Raw genomic sequence first — 15,907 nt, forward strand, 5'->3', positions numbered from 1 at the left:
CAGACATAGGTGGATCTCTTAATGTGAAGCCAGCCTGGTCTACAAAGAGTTTCAGGACTGCCAGGGCTGTTACACAGAGAAACCCTGTCTCAAAATAAATAAATACATAAATAAAGTGACAGAGAGCAGGGCATTTGAAGACTTTGATAGGTAATTAACACTGTTCAGAGTATAAGGACTTTATACTTATATACAGTGAATTAGATCTAGTTTTAAAATAAAAATGGCTACATAAAACTGATAGTTTTTCTTTTTCTTTTTTCCTTTTTTTCTCCCCAATTAACAGTCTTTCACCTTAGGTACATGGACCAAACCAAAGAGAACCTTCCCTTACTTCCCACCAATAGTACCAAAGTAATTTTCCTGTTCCCGAGTCCTCTGGGAAGCAGAAAGGCTAGTGCAGCAGCTGTCAGGAACAAAGGCACAGGCAGAGGGAAAACAGCTGAGCGGGACAGTCTGCCGCTGGCCAGCTGGAGTCACGGAATCCTGTCCCTCCCCACACAGGGGATGTTCCGATCACCCTCGACTTCTCCCATCCCTACAGTTACATCTTTGAAAGGCACATCCAGAAATGGTGCAAATGGGGGCTGGGTTAAGCGGTATGCAATTACTATGCAGCGGTTACAGGACAGTAGGACTCTATGGCACAGAGCAGTGGGGTGTCCTTGTCTTCGCCCACAGGGAGGGTGGGAGGCCTGCTTCCACGAAGGTCCAGGAGAGGCAGCACGAGGAAAGCTCAGGCCACAGTTAGTTATCAGGTCTTTGGTGCGTGTGTAGCAGCATCTCTGATGTACAACGGCTCTTGCAGCCGGCACAACTGGGTCAGTGAGCTGTTACCAAGGATGTCCACCTCACAAGGCAAAAGCACAAAGGAAATGAGATTTATAAAAAACTTCTGACAACAGTTAACCTTGAAAAGCTCCCTTCCTGCCCCAAGTCTACTGAGAACTTTAGAAACAACCCACAAACACTTCCCAACACCTGAGGAGAAAATCAAATGTTTTCTCCCCAGAAATGGGTGAAAAGGAAGTTTTATTTAGCAGGGCGACCTACCTCTTCACAGGCCCCGAGGCTCCAGGACCAGCCAGTTCTCAGTGACTGTCTGCACGTCCTGGCTGCTCAGAGGCTCCCGAAGCCTCACCTTCACCTCCAGCTTCCCCCCGGTGGGCTTTCTGCCATCCAAAACCTGTGACAGCCACAGACAAACGGAGAGTGATTGAGAGGATAGACTGGGGCAGGCAGGTTCTCAGAGCAGCTAGAGTATGCTGGGTGTCAGCTCCAGGATAGCCCAGCCTTCTTCCTGCAATATGGGAAGTGGCGGACTGCTTACTCTCAAAGTCTTAGAAATAACCTAGACATCTGGATAAGTGTCACTGCTCTGGCTCGAGATGCGAAACCCACTACTCTATCCTGGTTTTCCCTTGATCTTCCCTAACACTATCCTCAAGGGGCAGCCTGAAGTCCACACACTCACATGTGGCCCACAGAGAAGGGAGTGGGTAGCAATCACAAGCAGAACCCAGGCCATGGCCTCCTCAGAACAGATAAGGAACTAGATGAATAAAGCTTACTACAAAAGCTTGGGATTTGAGCCGGGCGTGGTGGCGCACGCCTTTAATCCCAGCACTCGGGAGGCAGAGGCAGGCGGATTTCTGAGTTCGAGGCCAGCCTGGTCTACGAAGTGAGTGCCAGGACAGCCAGGGCTACACAGAGAAACCCTGTCTCGAAAAACAAAACAAACAACCAAAAAAAAAAAAAACAAAAGCTTGGGATTTGAACCTCCCTCAAGGCAATTCAGAATAGGCCCCACTTTAGGACAACTCCACGAGGGAGAAGCAAGCTCTAACTTTCCAAAAGTACTGTAAAGGTCTGTCTGGACCTGGCTCTGCCAAGGACAATTATATGAATTAACAAGTTCCCTCTCCTCTGGCTTGTTCTCCATTTGTTAGAAGCAGGTTCTTTTTTAAGATTTATTTAGTTTCTTTATATGAGTACACTGTAGCTGTCTTCAGATGCACCAGAAGAGGGCATCAGGTCCCATTACAGATGGTTGTGAGCCACCATGTGCTTGCTGGGAATTGAACTCAGGACTTCTGGCAGAGCAGTCAGTGCCCTTAACTGCTGAGCCTTCTCTTTCTCTCTCTCTCTCTCTCTCTCTCTCTCTCTCTCTCTCTCTCTCTCTCTCTCTCTCTTTTGGTTTTTCGAGACAGTTTTTCTGTGTAGCCCTGGCTGTCCTGGAACCAGAAGAAGGTTCTTAAAACTCATCTTATATAACCCTATATAACCTAAGGCCATTGCATATGTCACTGATCTAGAAATATTATCTCGATTTCCTGTTGGGAGCTTGTTCTCTGTCCACTGACCCAAGCTCAACACAACCCTGGAACAGAAATCATGCTTAGTGTTGGTCAGAATCCTCAAGGGTCTTCTCTCAACTTCATCTCCTACTTCCCACCTGGCTCACTCTGAAAGTTCCTCACTTTCTTTCCTTCTTCTGTCTATGACATGGGAAAGCCACCCATCCTCAAAGCACACTAACAACTTACAATGTCATAGACCCCTCAATACAGTAACAAGAACATGAGTTCATCTTGGGCCCTACCTCCATGATCTCTCTGATCTCACACTCCTTCTCCAGCCTTTCCAATTTCAAGTGTGCTGTGCCAACCAACTTGTCACTTCTAAAAAAGGATCTGGGAAGGCAAGAAGCAGAGGATTAGACTGCGCAGAGGGGGCAGGAGTGAACTGGCTGAGTTGAGTGCAAGCTTAGTGCAAACAAACAGTGGTACAGAGAACAGGCCCAGATCTGCCAGTGGGAGGGAACCCTTACCCTTTGTGGAAGATCTCAAATTTGATTCCTTTGCTCTGGATCACCCTCCTAAAGCCTCGGTGGTTTCGATTGATGTTTAGCTTAAAAACTTGTTCAAATTCTACAAGGAGGAGAGCAGGCAACGACAGGGTTAGAATTCTTGGGCAAGTGGAAATGGAAGCCCAGGGCAGGCTTCATCTCTGGATCTCACTGCCTTCAATTCAGACTGTCATCCACAAAAGAAAGGCAGAGCATGTAGGTTCTAGCCTTGTAAATAGTTTGGTGCCCTGAGACACAGGGAATATTGGAATGGACTGGGAATCTGGAGTGTGAATTCCTGGATTTAAATACATGCCCCTCCCAGATCCCCAACACACACACATTTAAGATAGGGTCTTACTATGTAGCCTTGGCTGGCCTAGAACTCACTATATTGACCACATTGACATTAAGCTTGTTGTCGTCCTCAAGATGGTAGGATTATAACACACCCAGTCTTCATTTTTAATACTTATTTGCTCTTAACCCCCAGATAAATCTCTTTACTCAACTAAACTCAAGCCTCAGGATTTGTATTGCTTTTTCCTATGGTCTTCGTATTTGTTTTTTTCAGGTGTGGTGGCACACAACTTTAATCCTAGCACTCAAGAAACAGATATATGGATCTCTGTGAGTTTCATGCCAAGCAGAGCTAATAGCTACATACTGAAAGCATGTTTCAAAAAAACTTTAAAATGACCTTTATTATTTTGAACTGTGTATATGTATGCACATGTGTGTGCAGGTGCCCATGAAAGCCAGAGGAATGGTGTCCCTCTGAGCTAGATACAGGTGGGTGTGTACAGAGATGTAGGTGCTGGGAACTGAGAGCAGACCTTTTGCAGAAGCAGTGTGCTGCTAACCACTGAGCCCTCTCCAGGCTACACCTCAGCTTTCACAACTATGGAAGGCAACTATTAATAACAACCTGCCTGGGCGGGGGGAGTGGGAGGAGCTGGGGGAATAACAACCTGTCTTTATTTTTGAGTTGGGTGAACCAAATAAGAAAGTAAAATTTAAACACTAGAAACTGGGCTGTCCAGACAGGAGGTGACAGCAGAAACGGCCTTATATCCCTTCCACTCACCTGGAGAGTTGGTATTTTTTACCACAGCTGTTTTGCTTTTTTGAGCCTGGTCCTATAGCAGAAATGAGAGAAGTTGAGAGCTCAAAAACCATGTGTTTAAGCACAACACTTTGGCTGAGTCACAAGTGCAGAAAGCAACTCAAGCAGGAAATGGGCCAGAGGGTCTTCAGCCCCTCCCTGTGGCAGTGCCTATCAAAGATGGAGACAAATTAGGCAACACTGCAGTTCAGAGACGCCCAACCCTATCAGCACCTCACCGAGTTAGGGTAGTGAAACTCAAACCGTACAAAAGCATCCAAGTCATCCGGAGTCACTCCTGTGAGGAAAAAAGGAGAGTCAGGCTGGAAAGCATAGCCGGAGCTTGGTGCCCAGGCAACAGGAAGAAGACCCGGGCAAGGACCCGGATAAGGTGGCCATGCGTTACCTGGTGGGGCCGGGAGGTTCATTCCTCGGACGATGATCAGATGCATTTCTGTGCTGTTGAGTTCTGAGAAGATCCTACAGAGTGAAGACAGTACAGGAGACGAGACAGAAGACAAGGGGAACACAGTTGCAGGTAGAGCCATGATGGTTGTCCTTGGTCTCTGAACCCTGCAACCCTGAGCTCCTCCCTGTAGGCAGGACAGCAACCTCCCCCACTCCAATACCCACGATACTGGGATATCTCACTAAAGACCACAGTCTCCAGGCGGTCCACAACTTTTGCCCTCCCTATCCCTGCACAGGGCCAGTTTCCCTGAGGCATTGGCACCTCACAGTCTGGAATGTCTTCAGCTCAAAGTGATGACCAGGAGGGTCAAGGCCCTGGGCTTGGGCTAGCTGCAGGATCTCAAGCTGTTTCTTTCGGTCCTCAGCAAGCCTCTCAAACCTGCCAAGGATGGGTAGCCAAGTCAGCAAGGTAGGATTTGTTATCTGATCCCTACTCAGCAAGCACAGCCCAGCCCTGGCACTTACCGAGTAGTCTCTGCCACATTTCCCTGGTGCATGTACTGCTTGGAGAATAGCAGGCACTTCTAGAAACAGAAGCTCAGAGTGACTGCACAGCCAGAGCCAAGCATTCAAGGATAGCATTCAAGGCCTAACTAACCTCTCAAAGCTCCAAACAGTCCTCTTTGGACTCACCGCCCCTCCTATAAAACATTCCTGGCACACACTTTCCTACTTATGTGTGCTTCTCAGTCTGAGACAGGGTCTCAGCTGCATGGCCCAGGCAGAACTGGAGCTCATGGCAACTGTCCTGCCCTACCCTTCCAAGTGCTGTTGCTTACTGCAGGGGTGTCTTACCCCCATGCCTGGCTCTACCTACACTTCGCTGCTTGTTTTGAAGATAGCCATTTCCCAAAAATTCATTTATCAAACTCCTTCTTCCATAAAAATAGTTCTAGAACATGGAACAGAGCAAGACCCCATTTCAAAGATCAATCACCACTGTCAAAGAAAACAAATTCAAGCATAAACCTTAGAACACTGTCTTTGCAGAATGGCAGCACATCAGAGCAGCTACCTCCCACAAAATTCATCCCCGATCACTGTTTGAATTTCATAACCGCATAAAAATATGGCGGTTGAAGCCGGGCGTGGTGGCGCACGCCTTTAATCCCAGCACTCGGGAGGCAGAGGCAGGCGGATTTCTGAGTTCGAGGCCAGCCTGGTCTACAAAGTGAGCTCCAGGACAGCCAGAGCTATAAAGAGAAACCCTGTCTCAAAAAACCAAAAAAAAAAAAAAAAAAAAAAAAAAAAAAAAAAAATATGGCGGTTGGAGAGATGGCTCATTGATTAAGAGCACTTTTTGCTCTTGCAGAGGACCTGAATTTGGTTCCCAGCACCGATGGAGTGTCTCACAGGCACCTGTAACTCCAATCCTCTTGTTCTGACCTCCATGAGCACAAGGCACACATATGCTATATACACACATACATGTAGGCAAAACATACATGTAAAAACTTAGAAGGGATAGCTCCCTTGGTAAACGAGGAGAGCAGCTTGTCAAGGCCATACATCACACCAGTGAGAAGTCAGCCTCTGAGCCCAGACACAGACAGGGCAGAAGTAGATGGGATAGAGAGGCTACTGACCGCTTGCTGCTCCTGGAGCATTTTCTGTAGCTGGGCATACACCTCCTCGGCCTTCTGGGAGAGTCGCAGATCCTCATGGTGAATGAGGATGAAGTCCCCCTCTTCATCTGTCAACGGTGAAGGCACCTGCCCAGATTATAAGGCCCCTCGGGCCCCAAGAGTCACATTACACTTTTGCTGAGCCCAACAAACACAAGAATCCATGCTATAATTTTTTTTCTACTGCCACTCACCTCCAATGACACTCACTGCCTCCCATTCTATCCTTGGCACTGTTTCTACTAGACTGGCCCTGCCATGTTACCTGTGAACATCGGCAACACATTCCTTTCTCCTTCCATCTCCCTAATGGGCTATCTTAAGGCTACAAGGGGCAAAAGGCTCCTTCCCTGCTGTCACCACAAATTCAAGCAGCCCCCACCTCTGTGCTCGAGGCAGCCTCCTGCATAACTAGGTGGGACTCACCTTGGAGAGGTCAATGGGTTGACCAGCTCGGGCCTGGATGATCTGAGCCTCAAGACTTTTAGCTACTCGTAAGTGGGATTTGGCCTGCTCAAGATCCTGCCTGCGCTTGGCTTGCAGAGCTGCTCGCTGGTATTGCAGTTTCCGAGCCTCCAGCAGTGTCACCTGCTCCCGAACTAGAAGGAGAGAGACAATGGTTGGGGCCATGCCTATCTCACTGGACTATCACTCCTCTGTCTTATTTGTCCCCAAATTACCAGATGGACTCAGTGACTCCTTAGAACTTGAAGCCTTGGGCTCAGTCAGAAGATGGGATGGAGAGACCAGAGTCTGTGCTGGCTTCTTGGCCAATGGGGCCGGTGCTGGAGTGTCACTCTGCAGGTGGCACCCAGTTAGGAGGCTATCAGATAGTTATCATTCACCATGCCTACACTTGAGCTACCTCCTTAATGTTGCACCCATTCACTGTATGGCCTTAGTGGGGTAGCTTTACCTCCAGAGCCCTGCCCCCAACGACAGAACCATCAAAAGCTTCCTGGGCAGGAAGCATCACAGTAATAAAGAAGCTCTGAGTGTTGGGGGCCAGAAATACCCAGGTCTGAATTCTAGTTCTGCCTCTGCAATTTTTTTCCTCTGGAAAGGAGGAAAGGATCTCTAGTTTATGAGGTTAATATACAGTAGGGTCTGGGTTTACTCCTTATCTGCTGTCCTCCCTCCCTCACCGCCGCCCCCCCCCCCCATGCCCCTAAAACCAAGCCCCGAAGTCCTGGGCCCATAGCCAAACCTCCTCCTCGTCATCTACCAGGGCTGCATCTTCTGAGGCCAGTTTTTGGGCAGTTGCTAAAGTTGCTGCCACTGAATCCTGCTCACTACCTTTACTGGGCTCCAGGCCAGGGATGGGAGGAAATCCTGAGAGGAGACAGAACAGAAAGGGGTCAAAGAGGCAGCATTAAGGCCACATGAGCCTGCTGTGCATCTTGCCCGGCTCTGGGATGGGTAACTCTCATAAGGTGGAGGCACACACGAGAAACTTCTTTCTCCATTTTTGCTCAGAAACCTCATCAAGTCCAAACATCACCCACCTGGAGGAACAGGTAACTCGGCAAAGTCAACTTTCTGTCCTGCCTGATGAGCTCGAACAGCATCCTGATATTGCTACAAGGGAAGGAAGGAATTTCTAGCAGGCTGCAGTCTGCAGGCTCTGTGCCCTCACTGCAGAGAGGCAGAGAAAGAGGGGATAGGAGAAAACTGCAGCCCTAGAAGAAAAGGAGTCCCAAAGCAGCAAGAACTCCATAAACAGACAAGGACTAGAGACCAGGGCTCATAGGGAAAGCAGACAGGCAGGGCAAGGCAAGAATAAGCTAACATAGGATAGGGGCTACACAGCAATGGGCTAACCTTGGCAATGCGATCGTGCATCCTGGCCTTGCGCTCATCCCCATTGGCCCGGGCCTGGATGCCTGCCTCACGATACCTGTTCAGCCTTTGCTGTAAAGCATCCAGCACTGTTGTTGGCTCTGCAGGGACCACTGTAAAGGTGACAATGAGAGACTATCAGCTCATCCCACCCCTTCCTAGGCCCCAACGCCACTCTCCCATTGTGAAGTCCTACCTGGGGTGGCTGGGAGGTCAGAGGCCATCACTGGCTGCATTTGCTCTACTGCTGGGGACAGGCCTTGGGTTGCTGAGGAGGCCTTAGAAGCCTGGGGGAGGGCCTTCAGATCTGGGAATCCAAATAGCAGGGTAGGCAGAGTACCTGGCCAACTCCATACCTCACAGCCCTCCCTAATCCCAGCCTAGGCAGATACCCCCATTATGTGACTGACCCGCAGGTGCTGGGGGCATGCCACTCAGGTCCACAGGCTGACCCTTTTCCAGGGCCTCTAGGACAGTACCAAATCTCTGAAGAGGAAAAGTTATAGGCATAAGCCAAGGAGCTCCAAAAGCATGGCCTGAAACGACTCCCTGAGTCCCTGAGCCCACTCTCACGCAGGTGCTGTATAGCTCCCTCTCTGGCCTTTGCTTCCCATCTACTAAATGACACTAGGGCACCATACCTTCCCGATCCTCATGAGCTCCCGGGCACGGTCTAGATCTCCAGCCCGCTTGGCATCAAGAGCAGCCGCCTTGTACTCTCTCTGTCGGGCTAACAGCAGGGCTTGTGGGTCTGGGTCTGAATCAGGCAAGGGAGCAATGGCAGGAAGGCTGGACTCGGGCTGGGAAAGGTTGCCTACATAAAACAAAAGGCCCCAGAGAACTGAGCTAGACAGTCAAAGAAGGAAGGTCGAGGGCCCCAGGGACCGCTTACTGGCTGAGGAATTCTTGGAGCCATGACAGGCAGGCAGGTGGGGTAGGCAGGATATGGGAACTAGAAATAGTGTGTCTTCAGATACCTGGCTCCATGGCACAGGGACCTGGAGAGTCTATCTCAGGGTTCTTGTTGGCTCTTTCCTGGGGGGCTGGGGACTTTTTTCCCAAGGCTACTGGAGGTGGGATCTCATCCTCACAGATCTTCCCGCCTTTCCTCACAGTGGCAAGCTGGGACTGCAGAGTCTAAGGGAAGGAATCAACACTTGTAACCCAGGAAGCCACCTGGGCCTGGGCCTGGGCCTTGCTGGAAGACAGGCCAGCGATAAGTGTTTATTATGCCAGTGTGGCCATCCCTTTACTGTCACCTGACCCACAGTCCCACTCACCTTTAGGCCTCGCTCACAGCGCCGGGCTTTGGCAGCTTCACCGGCCTCCTTGGCACTGGCTGCGGCCTCCTGGTAGTTACGGATCCGTTCCTCCAGCAAAGCCTGCAGCCCCCGAGGCCCTCCAGCCTGCAGATACTTCAGCTCAGGGCTGGCCACTCCAGAGCCAGCTAGGCCCTTGCCATTCTCTCTCTGTGAGGAAGCTACCCCAGAAGATGGATCTCTGGGACTCCAGGAGAAAGAAGTGCCTAAGCCCCCTGAGTATAAGGCAAAGACCCACAAGAGAGGCCAGACATTATGTCAGGCAAACAGAGGCCCCCAAATCAGGAGAGGCCAGGAAATGGCTCCAAGAGTGGCCTGGAACAGGAAGGCCTTTGAAGGCAGCCAGCTATGGAGGTCTCTCATGCTTGTTTTCTATGTGGGGAGCTGCTAGTTATTTGGCAACCTTGCTGTCTGAGCCATGCCACATGCATAGTGTTCATGTACACACAGGAGAATCCAAGGCACATCAGAGCCCTCCTGCAAAACCTACCTGAGCTGCAGCAGGAACTGCCTGTTGGCAGGCTGCCTGCTCTACAGGTAGTTCAGTGTTGTCCCAAGTCTTCTCCTCACACAGGTCTGGGCTTGCTGCCTCACTGCCATCCAGCAGGCCCGCTTCTTCATCCTCACCCAGGACCTCCTGCAGCTCTGTCTGGGGAAACAGTCCAAGAACTCTGGGTGCCTCATGGCCACATCATGACTGGAAAAAAGTTAACACCCCTCTTCCCATGTAATATTTCTCAACGCCAAATCCTCACTACCAACAATTCTTTAATCTAACCAAGGAAAACTTTGAAAAAAAAAAAAAAAACTTCAAATTTGCTCAGATCCAAAGTCCAAGGAGACAAATTTCTCACTGTGAAGTCACGAGGACAGGCCTGGGAAGGAAGAAGGGGTACAAACCCCAGTCTCCCTCAAAAGCTCTCTCTCTGGACACCAGCCTGGCAAACATACCAGAAGGTCTGCATCCTCCTCCAGCCCTTCCTCTTCTTCCTCCTCCTCCTCCACATCTCGCATACAGTCTGCTGCCAGCTTCTCAATGTGGGCCATGGGCAGTGGAGCTGAGGAAAGAGTCACAGATGGTCATGACGACTCAAGCAAGGTGCTGGGTAATAAATAGACGATCTTTAATTCACTCTATTGGTTACTATACCTGGCAGAACCCCCCCTGCCCTTCCACAGCAAAGTCCAACCCAGAAAGGCCTCTCCTTTCATGACCCAGCTCAAAAGGCCCTTGCTACGGATGTCGCTTTCCCAGTCCTCCTTTTCCCGCACTTCTGTCTGTAGGTAAATGTGCCTATTCACTGCCCCACTATGCCTTTCACATCTGTAAATGGTTCTACTCAAGTGTCACAGTTCTGTAAGATGAGTAACAACATTATCTATATTTTCTATACTGAATCAACCAAGACTCAGCAACATTCATTTCCCCAAACTCACAATCTCAGTAAGTGGCAATATCCAAACCCAGGCTTACCTAACCCCAAAGCAAGGCTAGAGTAGTGGGCCCTTCCCCAGTCATGTCCTGACTCGGAACACACGGGCTGCCTCTAAGGGTTCCTGCTAAGAGGAATCTTTAGCTCTCTCATTCTGATACCTAAGTTTCCGTCCTCTTCCAGCTGTGAAGGGAGACTTACTTCCTCATTTGATATCATCTCTATTTACTGTGCACACAATTCTGTCAGTGCTATTTTGAGCCCCTACTGTATAATACGAGGCTCTGCCTATGTAGAACCAAGGCTAGTGATCTGAGTTAGGCTAGAAGACTTGTCCCCAAAGGGGAAGGAGCTCCAAATACAGGTACATAGCTGAACTCTTTGTGGCTGAACTATAGAAGGAATGTAACTATCTAAAGAACTAGGCTGTCAGGTGAGAACCCTGTCCCTCATGGACCTGCACCAGCCCAGCAGTGAAAGAAAACTCACCCTGCCCCTTGGGTGCTGGCTTCCTGCTCCTGCTCGCTGTTTCCCCCGTGAGCGCCAGTAACTCAGCCTCCAGGTCCCCATCATCTTCAGTCTCATCCACCCCCAGGAGCATGTCCTCAGGGTTGAACTCCACAAAAAGCCCCAGCTAAGGACAGAGAAAGGGCTTGTTTGTTTTGTCTTTAAAGATACTATACCATTTTATGTGCCCTCAGAGGTCAGAAGGCAGATCCCCTGAGATTGAAGTTATGGATTGTTTTTAAGCTTCTATATGGGTGCTGGGAACCACGCCTAAGTGCTCTTAACAAAGAAGCCATCTCTGCAGTACCCAGAGAAGGATTCTCCAGGATATCAAAGGGCTGGAGAGATGGTGCAGGAGTAGAGTGCTTCCTCCCCTTCCAGAGCACCTGAGCAGTTCCTAGCGCCACAGTAGATGTTTCATAATCACCTGGATCTCCAGCCCAGCGGATCTGAGGAGCTGAGCCACACATGTGGCACTCACACAGACATACAACTAAATAATTGGTTTTAAAATTACATAACAAATCAGAACTTGAGAGAACCGGAGAACCATCCCAAGTTTAAGGCAATCTGATCTAAATAGTGAGTTCCAGGATAGGAATTGAAAGCATCCCACTAAATAAACAACAAAAAAAGAAAAGAAAAATCACCGAATAGAGCTTGGCATTGTGGCACATGCTTGCAATTCCAGCACGTGGGAAGTGCAGCAGGATAATCAGGGGTTCAAGGATAACCTATGCTGTGCATGAGAGTCTGTCACGTGTAGCAGTACATACTTATGGTCCTAGCACTGGGGAGGCAAGGCAGGAAGACTCCGGTTCAGTACCTGCCTGAGATACATAAAAGTTCAAAGTCAGCCTAGGCAACTTGAGATTAACTTGTGCCAAAATAAAAAGCAAAACCGAGCCAGGCCTACAGCTTGGCGGAAGAGCAACCATGTGGCGTGCAAGGCCCTGAGCTCCGTCCCCACTCACTCTGAGTGAGGCCAAAGCCCTGAGCTCCGTCCCCACTCACTCTGAGCGAGGCCCAATGTGCAGAGAAGGAAACATCTAAAAGATGGAGACGTTTTAAAAGAAGCCACTATCCTAATTAACAAAAACAGCAACAGCTGCTGGGCACAACACTTAGCATTATTCATCATTAGTTAATTCTTATCATCTTCAGAGAGACTACATACATGTACCCAATCTGCTTTTGTGGGGGAAGAAGGGAGTAATTTGAGAAGTGCTTTCAGTGTAACCTAAGCTGGCCTTGAACTCACAATCTTCATGCTTCTGACTCCTTAGTAGTGGGATGATGTACCACATTTAATTTTAAATGATCTATTTTTATTTTCTGTGCCTGGTGTTTTGCCTGCATGTCTGTCTGCGAGAGGGCGTTGGATTCCCCTGGAACTGTATTTACGGATGGTTGGAAGCCACCATAGGGGACCTCTGGAAGAGCAGCTAAGCCATCTCTCCGATTTAATTGTAGTAAACACATTGCATGAAATCTGCTGTCCTACCTATGTTCAAGTGTGCAGCTAAGGAGGATTAGACATTTCCACTGTTTTGCAGCCATCACTCCAACCCACTCACAGAATTCACGTAAAACCTGATCATACACCTAGGAAACACTAACCCGTCTTCCCCTTTCCACCTTATTTTCTGTGTCCATTATTTTGACTACTCATAGTCAACCCTACCTTAACTGGTTTTGTTGTTGTTGTTTTGGTTTTTCAGTTTTTTAAAAAAATGTGTATGATAGTTGTTCCTATATATATATATATATATATATATATATATATGTACAGCAAGTGGCTGCAGTGCCGATGGAGGCCAAAAGAGGGTGTTGGGTCCCCTAGAACTGGAGGTGGATGTGGTCTTGCACTCTTAACCACTGAGCCATTTCTTTAACCACAAATGCCTAGATATCCGTACTCCATGTGGACCCGGGGTGAAGGAGACCACGTCCATACCTGCTTGGCAGTCTCAGCACCCTGGCCACTGGTCTTAGGGCCCTTCCGAGGTCTTGGCCCTGGCATCTTGGCAGGCTAGATACCTATCAGGTAAAGTTGAAGAGACTCAGACTGGAATAGATGATGAGATATGGCCCCCAACAGTGGCATCCGTGGTTAGGGAACTTACTCCCACGGGCTAAAACACCACTTTATAATTAATAGCACAGAGGCAAGGAGAGGTAGTGGATGGAAGGCAGGGGACCACTGTCAACAGAGGGATATGAGGGGTGGGTGGGGGTGGAGACACAATTTCTGAACTGACTGGTGACCATGGAAGGCAGACTTATGGAAGCAATTCGAGGTACAATGGTTTGGAAAGGCTTTTAAAAGCAGTGCTGTCTGTTCTGCAAATAATGTGTCTATTTAAATTTAAATTAAAAATTCAGTTCCTCGGTCACACCAGACAGATTTCAAGTTCTCAGTAGGTGAACCCGATTAATGGGTACCACTGGGCAGCACAGGCATGGATCGTTTTCATCATCAGTTCCCTTGGGCACTCTGCACCTGATTCAGTATTTAGATCCTCTGAAAGATGTCACAAGTGGTCAACGGGTACTGTAGCAACACCTGTCCAGTACTGGAAGGAACTCATTTGCTCCTACCTCAGGCTTCAAGGAAACAGACCCATGGGCAGACAACGAACACAGAGCAGCTGCAGGGATCATGGGTGCGAGAGGCAGCCCCTTATCGAGGACATAGAAAAGACATCTAGGAGAGGACGATGCCCGTGCTGAGTCATGAAGTTTGCACACTGGGGATTAGCAAAACTCCAAGCAAATCAAACGAACTGACACCAGTTCTGAGGTGAGAACTGGCTTGGCCTACACAAGGAGAAGAAACGCCCAGCACCACAGAGGCAGAAACCAAACCGTAAGGCTAAAAATGAAGGCATGAACTAGGGGAGAAAGAGAAACAGCTTCAAGGCTTTAAAGACACTTGGGCGTTAGTTACCCTGACAGCACTGGGAAGCATTATGGGTTGATGCAGAAGATGCCCAAGGAAGTGGGAGGTCATATAGGGCGGGAAACCTCAGCCCTGAGCATCTTGCAAATCTATGAAGAAGCATGAGGTGGCGAGGGGATTAAGAAACAAGACACGATCCCGCGTCTGGAGCGGGAATCAACAGGGCTGCGAGGTTCCCTGGTGTGAGCGCACAGGCGTAAGCCACTCCAAGTGTCACATTTCGGACTGCAGTCAACAGCGAAGCGTCAGCCGGGGTGGGGTGCGGGAGTGAAGGAGCTCGGGAGAATGAGATGCTCCGCTGCCGCAGGCCGGTCGCGGCCCTCCCGCTGCCAGGCTCGGCCCGGCCCGACCCAAGCCGCCTCTATCTCCCCGGCCGCCCCCAGAGTCCACACGCCGGGAAGCGGGCACGTGGCATACCTCGCGGCGGATCCGAACCAAAACCGGGCCTTCTCGAGCCCGGAACCGCCTAGCTTTCCGCGGCCCCGGGGCGGCCGCGGCGGAGACAGCCACAGGAAGCGCCCGCCCAGGAGGCGGTGGCTGGCGCCCGGCACGTGACACCACAGCCGGCGGGTCGCCGTGCGCATGTGCGCCGGTATGCGGGCGGGGCGCGCCCACAGGTGACGCCGAGGGTGGGGCCGGCTGCGCGCAGGCATCTTGGAGCAGGTAACGCGATACCGGCTGGCGGCAGCGTCGTGAGGTGTGGCTTGCTGCGTCCTTCACCCACGGTAGGCGTGCCCCATTCCTGCCGCAGTTTCTCCGAGAGGCCTCTTTCCTGGTTCTCTTCGTGCGCCCCGGTGCTTCCGCGTCCTACTGGCTACCTGTAGGCAGCCGGGCCGCGTCCCTGTGCTGAGATCTGGAGGATGCGGCTTCCTCCAGTCCGTGCATCTTAGGCACGGAAAACCAGCTCTCTGGGAAACAGAGCTCCTTTCTAGTCAGAGGGCAGGACAAAACTTCAGATTAGAGGAACCAAAGCCCTCGATTAACTGAGGCCGGAGCATCGCTGCAAGCTGAAGGGCCGCCTCTACCTCATGGAACCCTGTTATATGGGGATTGATGGAACTGACCTGCAGATAGACCAGACCCCGAGATTCCCCACACCACGTGCGTAGTCTCACTTCATGGAGAGACTGCAGGCTTCAGTTCTGATAAATCAGTTCTGCAGCCCTGGTGGTGCATGCATTAAATCTCAGCACTCGGGGGAGGGGCAGAGGCGGAGTCCTTTAGTTTGCCTGCAGCTGGTCTAGTTTAGGCCAGCCAGGGCTACATAGTAAGAACTCTGTCTCATAAACTGCCTTACTAAGGCAACTCCCAGAAGCTGTCTTCTGACCCTACACAGATGCAGGCCTGCCTGCACTCCGACATTCAAATTAACACACACAAATAATAAACCGTAGATAGTGATTCCTACAGCTTTGGGTTTTTTCATTTGATTGTCTTCAAGTCACACAGACCCACCTGCCTCTACCTCCTGAGTGCTGGGGTTAAAGACTGCACCACCACCACCTGGCTGATTTGTTTGAAAGTTTTGTGTACTCAATCCTGACCTTGAATTTGATTTGTAGTGAAGGATGACATGGGATTTGTGATCCTCCTGTCTGCATCTCCTAGTGCAGGCATTACACCTCTGGGACTTCTGAGGTGCTGTCGATGAGACGCAGAGATTTGTTCCTGCTAGCAGCACCCTGCCAGTCCAGCTACCTCCCAGACCTAGTAATACCCGTGTATGTAAATTAACAGGAGATGTGGCCACTGACTTCATCTCCCATTCTGCAACAGTTCCTTTTCAGTGAGGATCTAT

The 15,907-nt window shown here is 50.0% G+C and overlaps 1 protein-coding gene across 2 annotated transcripts; it reads right to left on the minus strand.

Annotated features, from left to right (window-relative positions):
- Positions 1–163: 163 nt before the first annotated feature.
- Positions 164–14,659, minus strand: Cc2d1b (coiled-coil and C2 domain containing 1B). 2 transcript variants are annotated; one of them, XM_021160725.3, is made up of 25 exons: positions 14,527–14,659; positions 13,105–13,187; positions 11,130–11,274; positions 10,159–10,265; positions 9,698–9,856; positions 9,169–9,294; positions 8,866–9,025; positions 8,530–8,702; positions 8,299–8,374; positions 8,085–8,195; positions 7,871–8,001; positions 7,555–7,627; positions 7,257–7,381; positions 6,730–6,847; positions 6,476–6,648; positions 6,011–6,136; positions 4,890–4,948; positions 4,687–4,803; positions 4,360–4,433; positions 4,193–4,251; positions 3,936–3,987; positions 2,831–2,930; positions 2,603–2,693; positions 1,054–1,186; positions 164–850 (listed from the first exon to the last, which is right to left on the minus strand). In XM_021160725.3, exons 2-24 carry the CDS (start codon positions 13,168–13,170, stop codon positions 1,058–1,060), a joined length of 2,550 nt encoding a protein of 849 aa, XP_021016384.1. In that variant the 5' UTR covers positions 13,171–13,187; positions 14,527–14,659; the 3' UTR covers positions 164–850; positions 1,054–1,057. The 2 variants fall into 2 exon arrangements, with proteins under 2 accessions (XP_021016384.1, XP_029332411.1); XM_029476551.2 differs by lacking the exon at positions 14,527–14,659 and adding an exon at positions 11,798–11,977 and having other exon boundaries at positions 13,105–13,142.
- Between the last annotated feature and the right edge of the window lie 1,248 nt (positions 14,660–15,907).

The sequence above is a fragment of the Mus caroli genome, unplaced genomic scaffold (assembly GCF_978045245.1).
Source record: "Mus caroli unplaced genomic scaffold, Mus_caroli_1 scaffold_6, whole genome shotgun sequence".
Classification (NCBI taxonomy): Eukaryota; Metazoa; Chordata; class Mammalia; order Rodentia; family Muridae; genus Mus; species Mus caroli.

Excerpts from the sequence above, each read along its gene's own strand:
- Cc2d1b (XM_021160725.3), bottom strand. The coding sequence starts at position 13,170 with ATGCCAGGGCCAAGACCTCGGAAGGGCCCTAAGACCAGTGGCCAGGGT. Across the intron at positions 8,196-8,298 it reads CATGCCCCCAGCACCTGCGG|ATCTGAAGGCCCTCCCCCAG; the intron begins GTCAGTCACATA and ends TTGGATTCCCAG. Across the intron at positions 4,434-4,686 it reads AAGACATTCCAGACTGTGAG|GATCTTCTCAGAACTCAACA; the intron begins GTGCCAATGCCT and ends TTCACTCTGTAG.